The sequence below is a fragment of the Hippocampus bargibanti genome, linkage group LG11 (genome assembly GCF_051943395.1).
Source record: "Hippocampus bargibanti isolate YZ-2025 linkage group LG11, ASM5194339v1, whole genome shotgun sequence".
NCBI lineage: Eukaryota > Metazoa > Chordata > Actinopteri > Syngnathiformes > Syngnathidae > Hippocampus > Hippocampus bargibanti.
This window is the reverse complement of record NC_142744.1, coordinates 3463155-3477352: the sequence shown is the minus strand read 5'-3', so window position 1 is coordinate 3477352 and position 14198 is coordinate 3463155. Positions and strand designations below refer to the sequence as shown.

Genomic DNA, 14198 nt, shown 5'->3' with positions numbered 1-14198 from the left:
AAAAACAAAATGCAGGAGCTGCTGGAAAGGCAGAACAGAACACAGAAAAACGTATCCTGTGACTGTAAAGTGACCTTGAGAGATTTGAAAGGCACTGATAAATGAAATGTATTATTATTATTATTATTATTATTATTATTATTATTATAGATCGACTAAGGCTGTGAAGGAAATGTGTGCAAGTGAAAAAGTGTACATGGCCCCCCACTGTTTCATATTTTTATTAATATAGAAATGTACAGTCAGTCAGTGTAAAGTGCAGTTATTATTATTATTATTATTTTTTTTTTGTGTGGTAGGGACAAAGTCTGTCTGGCGTTGGCTCTGGCTAGCTCACTATCTGGCTACCTCCCTATCTGGCTAGCTAGGTAGCTAGCTCGCTATCTGGCTTGCTAGCTAGGTAGCTAGCTAGCTACCCGGCTAGCTATATGTCTAGCTCACTATCTGCCTAGCTATCTGGCTAGCTATTTGGCTGGCTTGCTATCTGGCTAGCTAGGTAGCTAGCTTGCTATCTGGCTTGCTAGCTAGGTAGCTAGCTAGCTACCTGGCTAGCTATCTGTCTAGCTCACTATCTGCCTAGCTATCTGGCTAGCTATTTGGCTGGCTTGCTATCTGGCTAGCTAGGTAGCTATCCACACTCACTCAAGCGGCCATTTTGTGGCCCTTTTCGCACAATCGATACGATTGTTCCTCTTTGGGTTCCAAAAAACGATCCCCCCCAAAGGCGACTTTGGTTGTTTTTTCCCTCTAGTTTTTATATTTTAAAGCGAGCATCCTTTGAAAACGATGGCTACTAGCACTGCTGCAACCCCGATTCGGCGGCGTTCCCCGCCGCCGTTACTAAGCCGCAGGGATGTATCATCCCCCGCGGGTCCGCGTCCCGCAACCTGACTGCTAGCTGAGCAGCGCACTAGCGGTAGCTGGTAGGACGTAGCCCTCTTATCCGGGTGGTCCGGGCTGGATCCGTCGCTGGGTCGCTGGCCGTTAAAGAGCAGATAGCGTCCGTTGGCGTCGCGTTCCATGCGGAACAGTTCGTACTCGGTGTGCGGGAGGCGGATCCCCAACGCCACGCAGCCGTTGGTGGCCGTCACGTCCTGCTCCACGCCCACCTGCCACGAGCGCTCGGCGCCGCAATCTTTGCCGCTGAACACGTTGAGTAGCGAGGTGGTCGCAAAGTCCATCGGCGTTACTCTCATGTGGTTCACTGTGGGAAGGAGGAGACGGTGAGAAAAACTGAGCCAATAGCTACCTATTATTATTATTAGCTATATTATTAGCTATTATTATTAGCTCAGACTGAGCTAATAGCTAGCTATTAGCTTGAGTTCTAGCTATCACACTATAAGCTATAATCTGTTTTTGATTTATTTTTATTATGAATCGTTTCCCTTATGTTCCACTGACCAAATTTAAAATAAGTCATTTTAGCTCTTGCTAGCTAGCTATTAGCTCTAGCTCGCTATCTATAATATAATAATAATACATTTGATTTCTAAGCCCCTTTCAAAACTCTCAAGGTCACTTTACAGTCGCAGGATAAAGTTTCTCTGTGGGTGAGCAGCGGCAGCCACATACGCTAGCGTTCCCTCAATCCGGAAGTAACTCAAATGTATTTTTTTTTCCGGGTCAAAAATGTTTTATTGATTTATGAAATTAATCAGGCGTGTGTGTGAAGTTTCCTCTCTTCACTTGAATTTATCTATCTGGCTAGCTAGCTAGCGATTTAGCTATTAGCTAGGTAGCTAGCTATTAGCTATCTAGCGAGTTAGCTACCTCAGAGCTATCGCTATCTAGCTGACTGGCTATCTAGCTCGATATCTGTTGGCTAACGATTGGACAGCTAGCTAGCTTTCTGAGTTACTTCCGGGTTGAGTATGGAAAAACTTAGCCTGTGACTGTAAAGTGACCTTGAGAGTTTTGAAAGGCACTTAGAAATGAAATGTATTATTATTATTATCATCAGATAGATAGAAAGCTAGCTAGATAGCTAATAGATAGCCGCCAGCTAGAAAGCTTACAGCCAGTCAGCAGACAGATAATAGCTAGCCAGCTAGCCAATAGATAGCTCATAAATAGCTAATAGATCGCCATGTTGTTGATTGTTTTTTTTTTTTTTAATAGCGCAGAATATGTCACCTTTGAAAACAAAATCTGTACCGCCCATGACGCGCGTGGAATGCAGGCCGCGTGAGTAGCGTCCGCGGGCGTAGATGGTAAAAGTGGGATGCTTGCAGACGGGATCGGAGAAGTGGTAGTAGTAACCCTCCCACGTGTGGTTGTTGTCGTGAAACAGGAAGTGGCGGGTGAGGAAAAGCACCTCCGGGCGCACTTCGCACCGCCGGCTCACCCACTGACCGTACAGGCCAACCGCCAGGTCGGCGCGCGGCGGCAGGATGGGCGGGTGAAACTGGTCCGAGCGGTAGATGATGCGGCAGGCGATGCAGCCGTGCGCGTGATTCTGTCATGACAAACGCAGTTTTGACTGTGAGGTTTAATATCGCGAATGGAGCTTTTCAAACTCCCTCGCCGTATTTTTATAACATTTACAACCCTATCCCCCCCCCACCAAAGTATTAACCACACTTTTCAAACACAACAATCACATGTAAACTATTATATTCAGATATCCACAGTCATGAAAAAAAAATCAAGCTAGCTACCTAGCTTGCTATCTGGCTAGCTAGGTAGCTAGCTCGCTATCTGGCTTGTTAGCTAGTTAACTAGCTCGCTATCTGGCTTGCTAGGTAGCTAGCTTGCTATCTGGCTAGGTAGCTATCTCGCTATCTGGCTTGCTAGGTAGGTAGCTAGTTCGCTATATGGCTTGTTAGCTAGGTAGCTACCTGTCTATTTGGCTTTCTAGGTAGCTCGCTCCCTATCTGGCTAGTTAGGTAGATCGCTTGCTATCTGGCTAGCTAGGTAGATAGCTCGCTATCTGGCTAGCTAGGTAGATCGCTCGCTATCTGGCTAGCTAGGTAGCTAGCTCGTTATCTGGCTCGCTAGATAACTAGGTCTTTATCTGGGTAGCTAGGTAGCTAGCTAGGTAACTAGCTCGCTATCTGGCTAGCTACTAGCTCGCTATCTGGCTAGCTAGGTAGCTAGCTCGTTATCTGGCTCGCTAGATAACTAGCTCTGTATCTGGGTAGCTAAGTAGCTAGCTCGCTATCTGGCTTGCTAGCTAGGTAGCTCGCTCGCTATCTCGCTTGCTATAAGTAGGTAGCTAGCTCGCTATCTAGCTACCTAGGTAACTAGCTCACTAGCTAGCTAAGTAACTAGCTCGCTATCTGGCTAGCTAGGTAGATAACTCGTTATCTGGCTAGCTAGGTAGCTAGCTCGTTATCTGGCTCGCTAGATAACTAGCTCGCTATGTGGATAGCTAGGCAGCTAGCTCGCTATCTGGGTAGCTAGCTCGCTATCTGGATAGCTAGGTTAGGTTAGGATAGGTAGCTAATGCGCCCACTGGGTGGCTAGCTAGTTCGCAATCTGGCTGGCTAACATGTAGAGGGGATGAAACATTCAAATGGTTTCCCTAAATTCCTAACAGTCCTCGAGAGGAAACCGTCACTATAATGTGGCAAAAAATGACTGCCACCCCTGGTTTAAGGCATTCACTTCAAAAACAACCCCAAAACCTCTAACATAGTCCGGAAACATTTATTACATGGAAACACGAACAGCAAAACCACCCCCTCCCCTGAAAAGTGAGGCGAACAGGCCTGACCTTGGCGTTTTGGAGGGGGGTCTGGTAGCTGGAGGGCTTGTAGTAGAGCCTCTGCGAGGGTTCCGTGTGGACGTCCCCGAGGAAGAGCTCCTCCACCAGGTGGTCCGGGTTGTGGTGCATGTACTGCTTCTCCAAACGCAGCAGCTGCAGTTCGTGCATGGCGAAGTTGAGCTCCCTGGAGCAGTTGTAGCCCCCCTCCTCGCTCCACAACTCGTAGGCCACGTGGGGCTCCCAGGGTCCCCTCACGGCTCCCCTGCAACTCCGGTTCAGCCTCTGGCTCAGCTCCTCGGCCACCGCCGCGCCGTGGGACGTGATCTGGACTCGGTGGAGATGGTACTCGGCCTCGGTGGCGCCTCGGATGATCCAGGAGGCCTGGCGCAGGCGCAGGCGTCCCCGTACCAGGAGGGTGTAGGTGGGCTTGGTGCAGTGGTTGTCCTCGTAGTAGAACTGGTGCGCCTGGAAGGTGTTGTTGCCGTAGAAGCGGTAGGAGCGTGTCAGGAACTCTGGACCTGGTCTCACCTCACAGCTGAAACGGATCAAACGTTGACTGGACGAAGAACCCGAAGAACCGCCGGAAGATCAGAGAGAGACTGACCTGGTGGACACCCAGTGGCCTTCCACGTTTGGGGGCATCTGCACGGTGATGCGGGCCCCGTCGTGAAGGTGCTTCAACATGTGGTGGCACATATGGGAGTCCTTCACCGAACGGCCGTAGATTTTCTCCAAGGAGAAGTAACGCGACCGGTCTTCCGCAGAGAAACATGCCGACAAACCTGCACGACCAACAAAAATATTTTGGGATCCGGATAGTTTTAGGGGTAGGCTCATCGACCGTCGCACAGGAAGGTCAGTTCCACCATTTCAGATCTTTAGAAGACAACACGGAAACTCTAAACTCCAAGTCGTGGAGGTCTAGTTAGGGAGTGTAAGGGCCATGAAGCATCAATCCCAGGTCCAAATCCTGGGCCCTTGCCAGGGTCTTGGACCACCGGCGTCAGGCTTATGTTGACCTATCCAACCTTTCAGGACAGAGGATTTGAGTACTAGAACCAGTCCAGGACCACCAGACACCAGTTGAGAGCAAGAATTGGAACCTCTGGTTAGGTTTTAGATCCAAGGTGAGGGTTTAGGTGACCAGTTGGGGGGGGGGGGGGGGGGGGGGGGGGGTCTTAGGGAGTACTGAATAGCCTTTTATCCGGTTTAGGTTACAGATTCGAGAGGGTGGGTACTGCATTTTCCGGTCTATAAGGCGCTCCGGTGCTATAGTGTAGTTGGTAGGTGCTGACAGTAGTTGCCAGACCTGTTGCAGGTCAATATGACTTAACCTATCAGGCGCACCGGTGTATAAGGTGCAGGGTCATCTCTGGAAGAAAATGAAGGCGTTTGGGTGCGCCTTATACACTGGAAAATACGGTAATTTTACAGTTAGGGTTAGTTAGGGTTTTACAGATTAGCATTTGGTTCAGATTTAAAAATATCAAAGTTTAACATTGCATCAACTGTTCTCGTGGTTTATAAAAAGCGGCTCATTAAATAAACGGAAATTATGGGTGGCTTAAATTTTTTTTCAGAGGTCACAGAAGTCACCGGCGCGCCTAGCAACAACGGCAATCGTAAAACGAGGCTGTTTGCTCTCTAAATGTCAAAAAATGAAAGCGCCCGCAAGACTGCCACAGCTTAGGAAGCGCACACACGACACGGCCAGCTGGCTCCAAAGCGCCGATTGCTGAGCTAACGTCAGCGCGAACCGACCCTGACAAGCAATGATCAAGTCGAACCCAAACAAAAGCAGAACGCATTTCCCTCTTGTATACCCCAAAACGTTCAAATAGATGATTGGTTTCATGTAGAAAAATACGAAAATTGGGGGATTCAAAAGTCTGTTTTCGACAGTACTAGCAGAGCTAATGCTAACATGCTAAACCATTGTCGACTGACTTGCAGGGGGGGTCAAATTATTTGATTGATTGAATATTTTCCCAATATTTCAAAAACAGATTCTTATTCAAGCTACATTTTCTGTGCAGCGATGGTTGCTTTAAAGTACAGATGTTCCCCTACTTACGAACATTCAAGTTACAAACAACGGTACATACGAACATTTTTGTAGTAACATATGTAGTATTCTCTCTAGTTGGACTTGTACATACCTTTATAGAGCGTATATTTTATTCAATGTTTATATCTGTATTATTATACAGTAAAGTCTCGTTATATCGATATCGGATATATCGATAGTCCCGGTTATATCGATACTATTTCTATGCACGCACGGAGAAAATTACATGCAAACAGGGTTGGATATATCGATAGTCCCGGTTATATCGATATTTTTTCGGACTCCCTTGGATATCGATATAACGAGACTTTACTGTATTATTATTATTTTGCTTTATGTTGACTATTAATGTTAAGCGCTTTGTTCCAGCTGCAGCTGTTGTGAAAGCGCTATATAAATTAGGATGTCTTGTAATACAAAAAAAAAGTAAATCAGTGGAGCAAATTTTAGTTATTTTTTTTCCACAAAAAAGTGACGTCCTTGAAGGCATCAAAGCAAACAGAATTGGATTGCTATGCCCCATCAAAGTGTGTAAATAACAGTGATGGATAGTCGACAGGGGGTGGAGTGTGTGTGTGTGTGTGTGTGTGTGTGTGTGTGTAAAAAGCTACTCTTTGACATGAACTTCCTTACATTATCGACTGGTCTCATCGGTCGCTCATCCGTCATCAAGTCAAGTATGAGACGACACTTGAACTTCTTTGAGTTTCTTCCCCACAACAAAGTCGGCTTTTATCTTGAAATGGAAAAGTCCCACAATGCTCTGCTGCTAACGTTCAGACTGCAAACCCCCATTCGGCACTTCTTTTTTTGTTTTTACTTCAAACAACCCACATCACTACCCCCCCCCCCCCCCCCCCCGCCCGCCCCCAAGGCCCCACGCTCACCTCTCACAAATAAATGAGCTTGTTTAAGGCCAGCATGCCAACAGGTGCTCGCTTCTTTCAAAACAGATACAAAAAAAATCTCCAAATCTGCTTGGCAACAAATCAAGTCATTATCAACTCCATTTTCCATCATATGATTGTTGAAGACACATTCAAAATGATTCTGTTAAGTATAAAATAAACAAATAAATACACATTTTTTTTCTTGTATATGATAACTGTCCAGGTTGAGTGCTTTGTTACAGCTTCATCTGTTATAGCGCTATATAAATCAATATCTACTGTGTTTAAAAAATGATTAAATACATGAAACAAACAAATATGTATTTTAATAAATAAATACTTAAAACAACTACATTAACAATTACATAAATAAATAAATAATTGGGGTTACCTTGGTAGTAAGCACCAGGTTGCTGAACCCTGACCTCAAGGTGAGAAGTCTGTTGTGTTATGAATAATTAATTTATTTAAACAATATCACCTGATGTTTCCTTGAAATATAGCTCATCACCCCCTGCCGGCCAACAATGTATTTATAATAATAATAATACATTTAATTTACAAGCACCCTTCAAAGCACCAAGGACACGTTAATTATTTTAAAAATCCAACTTTATTCTCATAAACCCGTGTTTTTTTTTCCTTAAAGGATATTCATTCGTGTATTCTTACGATATTATTTTACTTCTTGAAAAAAAATACACAAAATGTAACATTAGTGCTTGGTGGAGGTCCACTTGTAGCTAAGATTGCATGTAAAACAATTTACGTTTGTAAATAATACATCGTATTATATAAAGCTCTCGCTAGCTAGTTGTAACTTTAAAATGTTATGAAGATGAGGACGTTGTTTGTTTTATCCAATAAACGCGAAATTATTGAGGGAAAACTTCGCCATATACGTCGAGTTGCTTACCCAAACCGGAGCAAATGAAGAGAAGCAAAAAAGAGTCCATTGCCGGTCCAAAAAGCTTCAATTTCGTCACTTTAACTCCTTTCTGCTTTTATTAAAAAAAACGAGCTTGCTGATTTTTTTTTTCTCCAGATGGAATTAAAATAAAATAAAAAAAGAAAAGAAAACAAATAGAAAATTACAATCACATGTTGGTTTCGGGAACGAACAAGATGGTGGCGCTGGTTGACAAAATGGAGGATTCTTTAGTTTTGAGCATGAAATAAACTGAAATCAAATGGAAGGGCGAGACTGCTGAGTTAGGCAAACTCTTCACTGTTGGTTGGATGGGAAGCGAGCGAGCGAACGTGTTGAGCAGCAGCGGCAGACAGGCAGCATTTGGCGTTAGGAGGCGTGGAAAAATCTCGAGGTTGTCGTGGGTGGGATGGGTCCTCCACGTCAAAATGTCAACGAGGATGCAAATCGCCATGAACGACTCATGAGTTGGGAATCATTTGGTGTCCTCCGACTATTAAAAGATTTAATTTGAAATATATATTTTTAACCTAAACAAAAAGTACAGTAAGGGAAACTGTACGACAGACATAATGAACAACAAAAACAAGCGTTATAAATGTTAAATTCTCTTTTGAAAAGCAGCACCATGCTATGAAAGTCCAACACAAATTTGAAAATGTAACTAACCTGATATAATAATAAATAATAATAATACATTACATTTTAAGTGCCTTTCAAAGCTCTCAAGGACACTTTACAGTCACAGACAAGCACAGGTACTATAATAAATAAAATACAATCATAAATAAAATACAATTATAAATAGAAACGAGAGAGAGAGAGCTACACAGAAAATGTGATTTTAAATAGGTGGCTTTTGAGATGGGACTTGATATTGAGACTATACAAAATACAGTAAGACAAAAACAACCTTGAAACTAATTGAAAAAAAACGACAACAATAATTGCTAATTGGAATGATTATACCAGACAGTACATATTGATTTATATAGCGCTTTAACAACAACAATAGTAATAATAAAAATATTCATCATCATCATCATCATCATAATTTAATTTACAAGCACCTTTCAAAGCACCCAAGGACACTGCAATCAAAAACTGAAGCTGTGACAAAGCAAAGCGCTATAGAAATAATTTCTATTATTATTGTTCATATATATATAATTTGATGCCATACCCTTACTTAAAGGACAACCGACATCATTTTTTTTTGTTTTCTAACTGACATCAGAAAAACGTTTTATAGCACCGTTTCCACAGGTTGATTAATTCCTTATATGGAGCTTTGTCGCCCTATTCTGCCTCTTTGTGTCCTTTTTTCGGTCAGGGGCGTTCCTTCAGTGACGTCACGTACGGACTCGTCACCAACTCAAAAACAAGACTTCCTGAATGTTCAGAGCGAGTCTTAAAACGTAAAATATCGCTATATACGGTGGAATCTTTGTAAAATACGCTCAGTAGAAGTCATTTGAAGCCATTTTACAAATTATCGACACTTGTCCGGAGACTAGGGTTGTCCTTTAAGCCTACTTTCAACCTCAAAACGTACGTTAAAATCGCAATTTCAAGCAAAGACAAGAAAAAAAATGTTACCCCAAGCTGATCAAATAATCTCCCTCAAATAATGACTATGTACTCTTTAGAAGCTTAAGACGCTCCACTCCACGCTCCACCACCCCTTCTTCCTCCTCTTTTAGATCCCTCCCGGAAAATCCAGGATGCGGATAAACACCCTGATGGGATTTGCAAGGAGGCCGGAAGGGGCGTTCATGACGTGATCGGAGTGGGAGCCTTGTTCTTGTGTGTTGATCCTTGCACAGTCACGGCATCACTGCACCCTCTTTGTGTGGCCTCAAAAAAGAAGCAAAAAAATACTGTCAAGTCATTGCGATAAGTCGGCAAGGTCACAAAATATTTAATGTTTCCATCCCTGGAAAAAAATGGCTTCCATCACCTTAAGAAGAAAACTAATAACGATAAATACCGTTCGTCCGTGTATGAGCTGTCTGCTTTGTATTTACGTCCGACGGTGGCCCGTTTGAATCATCGGCTAAAAAAACTAGCCCAAAAATGAGGATGAAGTGACAGTCACTAAATGGCAAAATGCATTCTTTCTAGTTTTTATTTTGCTTTTCCAATCGTCTTATATACTTTATTGATAGTTCAAAAGCAGAGTGTAGACTGCAAGGTTAAAATATCCCATCAATCAGGCTCCACAAATAACCCGCATAAGCCATCTGTACAATTGCTGCAATCTGCCGAGATGACAAAATGAGATCCAGATAAACTGAGAGAGGGCCCCAAAAACATTTTAATGGGGTAAACATGTGTCCCATGTGCAAAGAGAGCTTTTCTCGTTTGCCGAATAAAACAGCCCGCGTGTCATCTCGTGATGAATTTGGACAAAAGTGCATAAGTGCACTGGAATGATGGGAGAATAGAAGCTGGGGAGGCAATGGGGGAAGTGCATGAAGATGACACTAAAAGCATTTTTTTTCCCCCCTTGGGAGGGGTGCCATCTTCTCTGGGGTAACCAAGCCTTTTTTCCACGTTGCTGTTTTGTATTAACGACATTCACACGGGATAATGGAACAACGTCGCCGCCTCGGGCACACAATATGACTCAGTCAACTCAATGTAATCAATGTTTTGGTAGACATCAAAGACGCGTCAAGAGTCTTTGCAATTTATCATGGGAGCAGATTAAAAGCAAACAAAAAAAGTGACAAAGATGCAAATCGGACAGCAAAACAAAGAAACAAATAAATGAATAAATAAATCAGTCACTAAATAAATAAATAAACAAACAAAAAACAAAGAAATAAATAAACCCCCAAAAAATAAATTCATAAATAAAAACGCAAATAAGCCCATAAATAAATTGGTAAATAAATAAATAGAAAAAAGAAATAGATAAATAAATAAATACATAAATAAAGCCATAAATAAATACATTAATTAGCCCATGAATAAATACATAAGCCCATTAATAAATAATTTGGTAAAAAAATAAATAAAAACAAAGAAAGAAAAAATAGGCAAATAAATAGGTAAATAAATACATAAATTAATAAACAAATGAATAAACCCATAAATAAATACATTAATGAACCCACTAATAAATAAACAAATAAATAAATAAGCCCATAAAGAAATTGGTAAATAAATAAATAAAAACAAATAAAGAAAGAAATAGGTAAATAAAAACATAAATAAATTAATAAACAAATAATTGCAAATTAAAAAAAAATAATTACATATGTACATAAATATGCCCATAAATAAAGAAATAGGTAAATAAATAAGTACATTAATTCGCCCATAAATAAATATATAAGCCCATAAATAAATAGGCAAATAAATAAATAAATACATTAATTATCCCATAAATAAATATATAAGCCCATACATAAATAAAGAAATAGGTAAATAAATAAATACATTAATTAGCCCATAAATAAATATATAAGCCCTTAAATAAATAAATAAATAAAATAAAAAGAAAGAAAGAAAGAAAATAAATATATAAGCCCTTAAATAAATAAATAAATAAAATAAAAAGAAAGAAAGAAATAGGTAAATAAATACATAAATAAATTAATACGACCATTTTTTTTTGTTCACATCAAAAACCATTTTGAAAGAATCCACCCCGCCCTCCCACAAACATCCCCCTCAACATTTGACCTTTGAAAAAGCAAATAAACTTTTAGAAGCATGAAAGACAATTTGGCTTTCAATCAAGTCTTCGATGACGCTCAAATATATCTTTTTTTTTTTGTTCCCAACATCAATCCCGTTCAGACTTTAACGTCAACAAAATGTATGTTGGCTTCATCAAAGACCAATTTGATGCAGCCATAAAGCCAAGATGGAATCATTTTGCGGTAACTGTGCGTGAAATAAGCTGCAGACGACAATATGATCAAAGTCAGCAGAAACGTTCCAAGCGGTCAAGGACGCACAGAAGAGGATGTGAAATCCTTCGCATTCATGGCAATCCATGAACACAGCGCAAATCTCCGAGGTATCTAAAACCGGACTGCGGCGACGCAGTCGGGATTCTTGTGGCTTTAGTGGCCTCGGTTCCTTCCACGTCGGGCCAACGCGCGAGCTGACGCCATGCCATCCTGCGAGAGCTCGCAGGAAAAAAACCGTGGGAGCAATCGGAACAATGAGAGACTGTGAATGAAAACTGCTCGGCGGATTGCAATGTGTGCAGGAGTGGGGAAGACGAGCGGCATCATAGCCAGAGTTTAATGCTGTTTTGAGAACAAACAATTGAGAACAAACAAAGACCTTGTATAGTAAGGCGTTTTTAGCTGAAAAAAAAACCCAACATGTATAGTGAGGCGCTTTTAGCCGCAAAAAAAGACCATGTGTAGTAAGGCGTTTTAGGCCAAAAAAACGACCATGTTTAGTAAGGCGTTTTTAGCCGCAAAAAAAGACCATGTGTAGTGAGGCATTTTAATCCGAAAAAAACGACCATGTATAGTAAGGCGTTTTTAGCCGAAAAGAAAAACGACCATGTATAGTAAGGCGTTTTTAGCCGAAAAAAGCGACCATGTATAGTAAGGCGTTTTAGGCCGAAAAAAACGACCATGTATAGTAAGGCGTTTTAGGCCAAAAAAACGACCATGTTTAGTAAGGCGTTTTTAGCCGAAAAAAAAAACGACCATGTGTAGTAAGGCGTTTTAGGTCAAAAAAACGACCATGTTTAGTAAGGCGTTTTTAGCCGAAAAAAAAAACGACCATGTATAGTAAGGCGTTTTTAGCCGAAAAGAAAAACGACCATGTATAGTAAGGCATTTTTAGCCGAAAAAAACGACCATGTATAGTAAGGCGTTTTTAGCCGAAAAGAAAAACGACCATGTATAGTAAGGCATTTTTAGCCGAAAAAAACGACCATGTATAGTAAGGCGTTTTTAGCCGAAAAAAACGACCATGTATAGTAAGGCGTTTTTAGCCGAAAAAAACGACCATGTATAGTAAGGCGTTTTAGGCCAAAAAAACGACCATGTTTAGTAAGGCGTTTTTAGCCGAAAAAAAAAAACGACCATGTGTAGTAAGGCGTTTTAGGTCAAAAAAACGACCATGTATAGTAAGGCATTTTTAGCCGAAAAAAACGACCATGTATAGTAAGGCGTTTTTAGCCGAAAAAAACGACCATGTATAGTAAGGCGTTTTTAGCCGAAAAAAACGACCATGTATAGTAAGGCGTTTTAGGTCAAAAAAACGACCATGTTTAGTAAGGCGTTTTTAGCCGAAAAGAAAAACGACCATGTATAGTAAGGCATTTTTAGCCGAAAAAAACGACCATGTATAGTAAGGCGTTTTTAGCCGAAAAAAACGACCATGTATAGCAAGGCGTTTTTACACAATAAAGTAAGCAATTTTAGCTGAAAAATAAAACACCATGTATATCAAGGTGCTTTTCATCATGTAAAGTCGGGGTCTAACTCAATGGTAGAGCGTATGCTTTGCATGTGTGAGGTCCTGGGTTCAATCCCCAGCATCTCCACCTCAGATTTTTGCAAATTTTCCCATTGCGGGACATTTAAAGGCATTCTTATTGTTAATAAAAAAACGACCATGCAAGGAGATTTTGGCCGAAAAAAACGACCATGTTTAGTAAGGCATTTTTGGCTGAAAAAAAACAACAACCATGTATAGTAAGGCGTTTTAGGCCAAAAAAACGACCATGTTTAGTAAGGCATTTTTGGCCGAAAAAAACGACCATGTTTAGTAAGGCGTTTTTGGCCGAAAAAAACGACCATGTTTAGTAAGGCATTTTTGGCTGAAAAAAACGACCATGTATAGTAAGGCGTTTTTAGCCGAAAAAAAAAAAAACAACCATGCATAGTAAGGCGTTTTAGGCCAAAAAAACGACCATGTATAGTAAGGCGTTTTTAGCCGGAAAAAAAACGACCATGTATAGTAAAGCGTTTTTGGCCGAAAAACACGACCATGTTTAGTAAGGCATTTTTGACTGAAAAAAAACCAACCATGTATAGTAAGGCGTTTTTAGCGGGGAAAAAACGACCATGTATAGTAAGGCGTTTTTAGCCAAAAAAAAACCCAACCATGTATAGTAAGGCGTTTTAGACGGAAAAAAACGACCATGTATAGTCAGGCGTTTTTAGCCGACATAAACGACCATGTATAGTAAGGCGTTTTTAGCCGAAAAAAAAAACGACCATGTATAGTAAGGCGTTTTTAGCCGAAAAAAAACAACCATGTATATATAGTAAGGCGTTTTTCGCCGAAAAAAACAACCATGTATAGTAAGGCGTTTTTAGCCGAAAAAAAACGACCATGTATAGTAAGGCGTTTTTAGCCAAAAAAAACGACCATGTATAGTAAGGCGTTTTTAGCCGAAAAAAAACGACCATGTATAGTAAGGCGTTTTAGGTCAAAAAAACGACCATGTTTAGTAAGGCGTTTTTAGCCGAAAAGAAAAACGACCATGTATAGTAAGGCATTTTTAGCCGAAAAAAACGACCATGTATAGTAAGGCGTTTTTAGCCGAAAAAAACGACCATGTATAGCAAGGCGTTTTTACACAATAAAGTAAGCAATTTTAGCTGAAAAATAAAA

General features: G+C 40.9%; 1 protein-coding gene across 5 annotated transcripts in view; it reads right to left on the bottom strand.

Moving 5' to 3' along the window:
• Positions 1–277: 277 nt before the first annotated feature.
• LOC148891167 (protein APCDD1-like) overlaps positions 278–14198 on the bottom strand; it is a 30120-nt gene continuing 16199 nt past the window's right edge. For 4 of the 5 annotated variants that reach the window (XM_089007698.1, XM_089007699.1, XM_089007700.1 and 1 more), the window contains 4 exons: positions 4314–4491; positions 3719–4244; positions 2137–2458; positions 278–1204 (listed from right to left, as the gene is read on the bottom strand). In XM_089007698.1, coding sequence (XP_088863824.1) covers positions 762–1204; positions 2137–2458; positions 3719–4244; positions 4314–4491 — 1469 coding nt within the window. In that variant the 3' untranslated portion in view covers positions 278–761. Of the gene's footprint in view, positions 1205–2136; positions 2459–3718; positions 4245–4313; positions 4492–7583; positions 9453–14198 lie in introns of all 5 variants that reach the window. The other variant, XM_089007697.1, reaches the window with a different exon arrangement.